General features: G+C 37.8%; 1 protein-coding gene across 1 annotated transcript in view; it reads right to left on the minus strand.

The window, feature by feature from the left end:
• Positions 1–933, minus strand: part of LOC119594535 (tetratricopeptide repeat protein 9C-like) — a gene marked incomplete in the record, with an annotated part of 4,781 nt that overhangs the window by 609 nt on the left and 3,239 nt on the right. The window contains 2 exon segments of the mRNA XM_037943567.1: positions 62–247; positions 637–779. Coding sequence (XP_037799495.1) covers positions 62–247; positions 637–779 — 329 coding nt within the window.

A 933-nucleotide genomic window follows, 5' to 3' on the forward strand; every position in this document is an offset into this window, starting at 1 on the left:
CTTAAAACACCTTTCCAAACCGTCAAAACAACCTCTTAAGAATACCCGCACCTCAACATACCTTTGCCTTCAGATATTGCATTAGCTTCCTTCAGGGCTTCTTTCGCCGCATCATAGTCACGGAGGTGGAACTGAGCGAGCCCAAGGCGGTACCAGCCCTTCACATTCTTAGGCTGGAACTCGGTCACTTGCTTGCAACACTCAACCACTCTCTCGTACCTTACTGGTTCTTGCTTTAATAAGCATGCTGTTAAAGATGTGAAAAACTACTATCATCTTTTACTATCACTAATGTAGACTAATGGCATGTCTTCACATAGAGGATTTGATGACAGACAACCTCTCAATGTTGCACATGTCCAGCAGAGGAGAATCAAATACAAGGTCAGTTATTTCCCTAGCAATAAATTTTGTCTTGAAATAAATGACAGAATCCAATCATAACACCAAAGACTTGGCCTCAGTCGCATATCACTCAAAGTACAGCATAGTTTAAGGACAGCCACAAGTGTCCTGGAAGTGATATCTAGATATAAATATCTAGACGGACAACATAAAGAGTGAAATGAAGAAAAAAAAAGAGAATCAAAGAACAGGAAACCAAAAATACAAATATCACAAGCCCTGTTCTAATACCTGCTAAATTGTTGTGCAGATCTGCCGTTATCATCATCACTGCATCTTTTGTCTCCTGGGGTAGTTTTGGAGCCGCGCGACTTTGACCAAAATGCTTATTTGGATTCATGTCCTGATCCACTGCCTTCATATACATGAGTCCACTGAAAAAAGGGGTAAAGCTGAATGTTGTAATATATAATCATTGAATAATATCTACTTATTTCATGATATCAATGACTGTTCTTTCAAGTGACTATATAAGAACATAAAAAAATAAGCATAAAAAACAACAAAAATCAAAAAACAAAAATTTTA

The sequence above is a fragment of the Penaeus monodon genome, chromosome 34 (genome assembly GCF_015228065.2).
Source record: "Penaeus monodon isolate SGIC_2016 chromosome 34, NSTDA_Pmon_1, whole genome shotgun sequence".
NCBI classification, from domain to species: Eukaryota; Metazoa; Arthropoda; class Malacostraca; order Decapoda; family Penaeidae; genus Penaeus; species Penaeus monodon.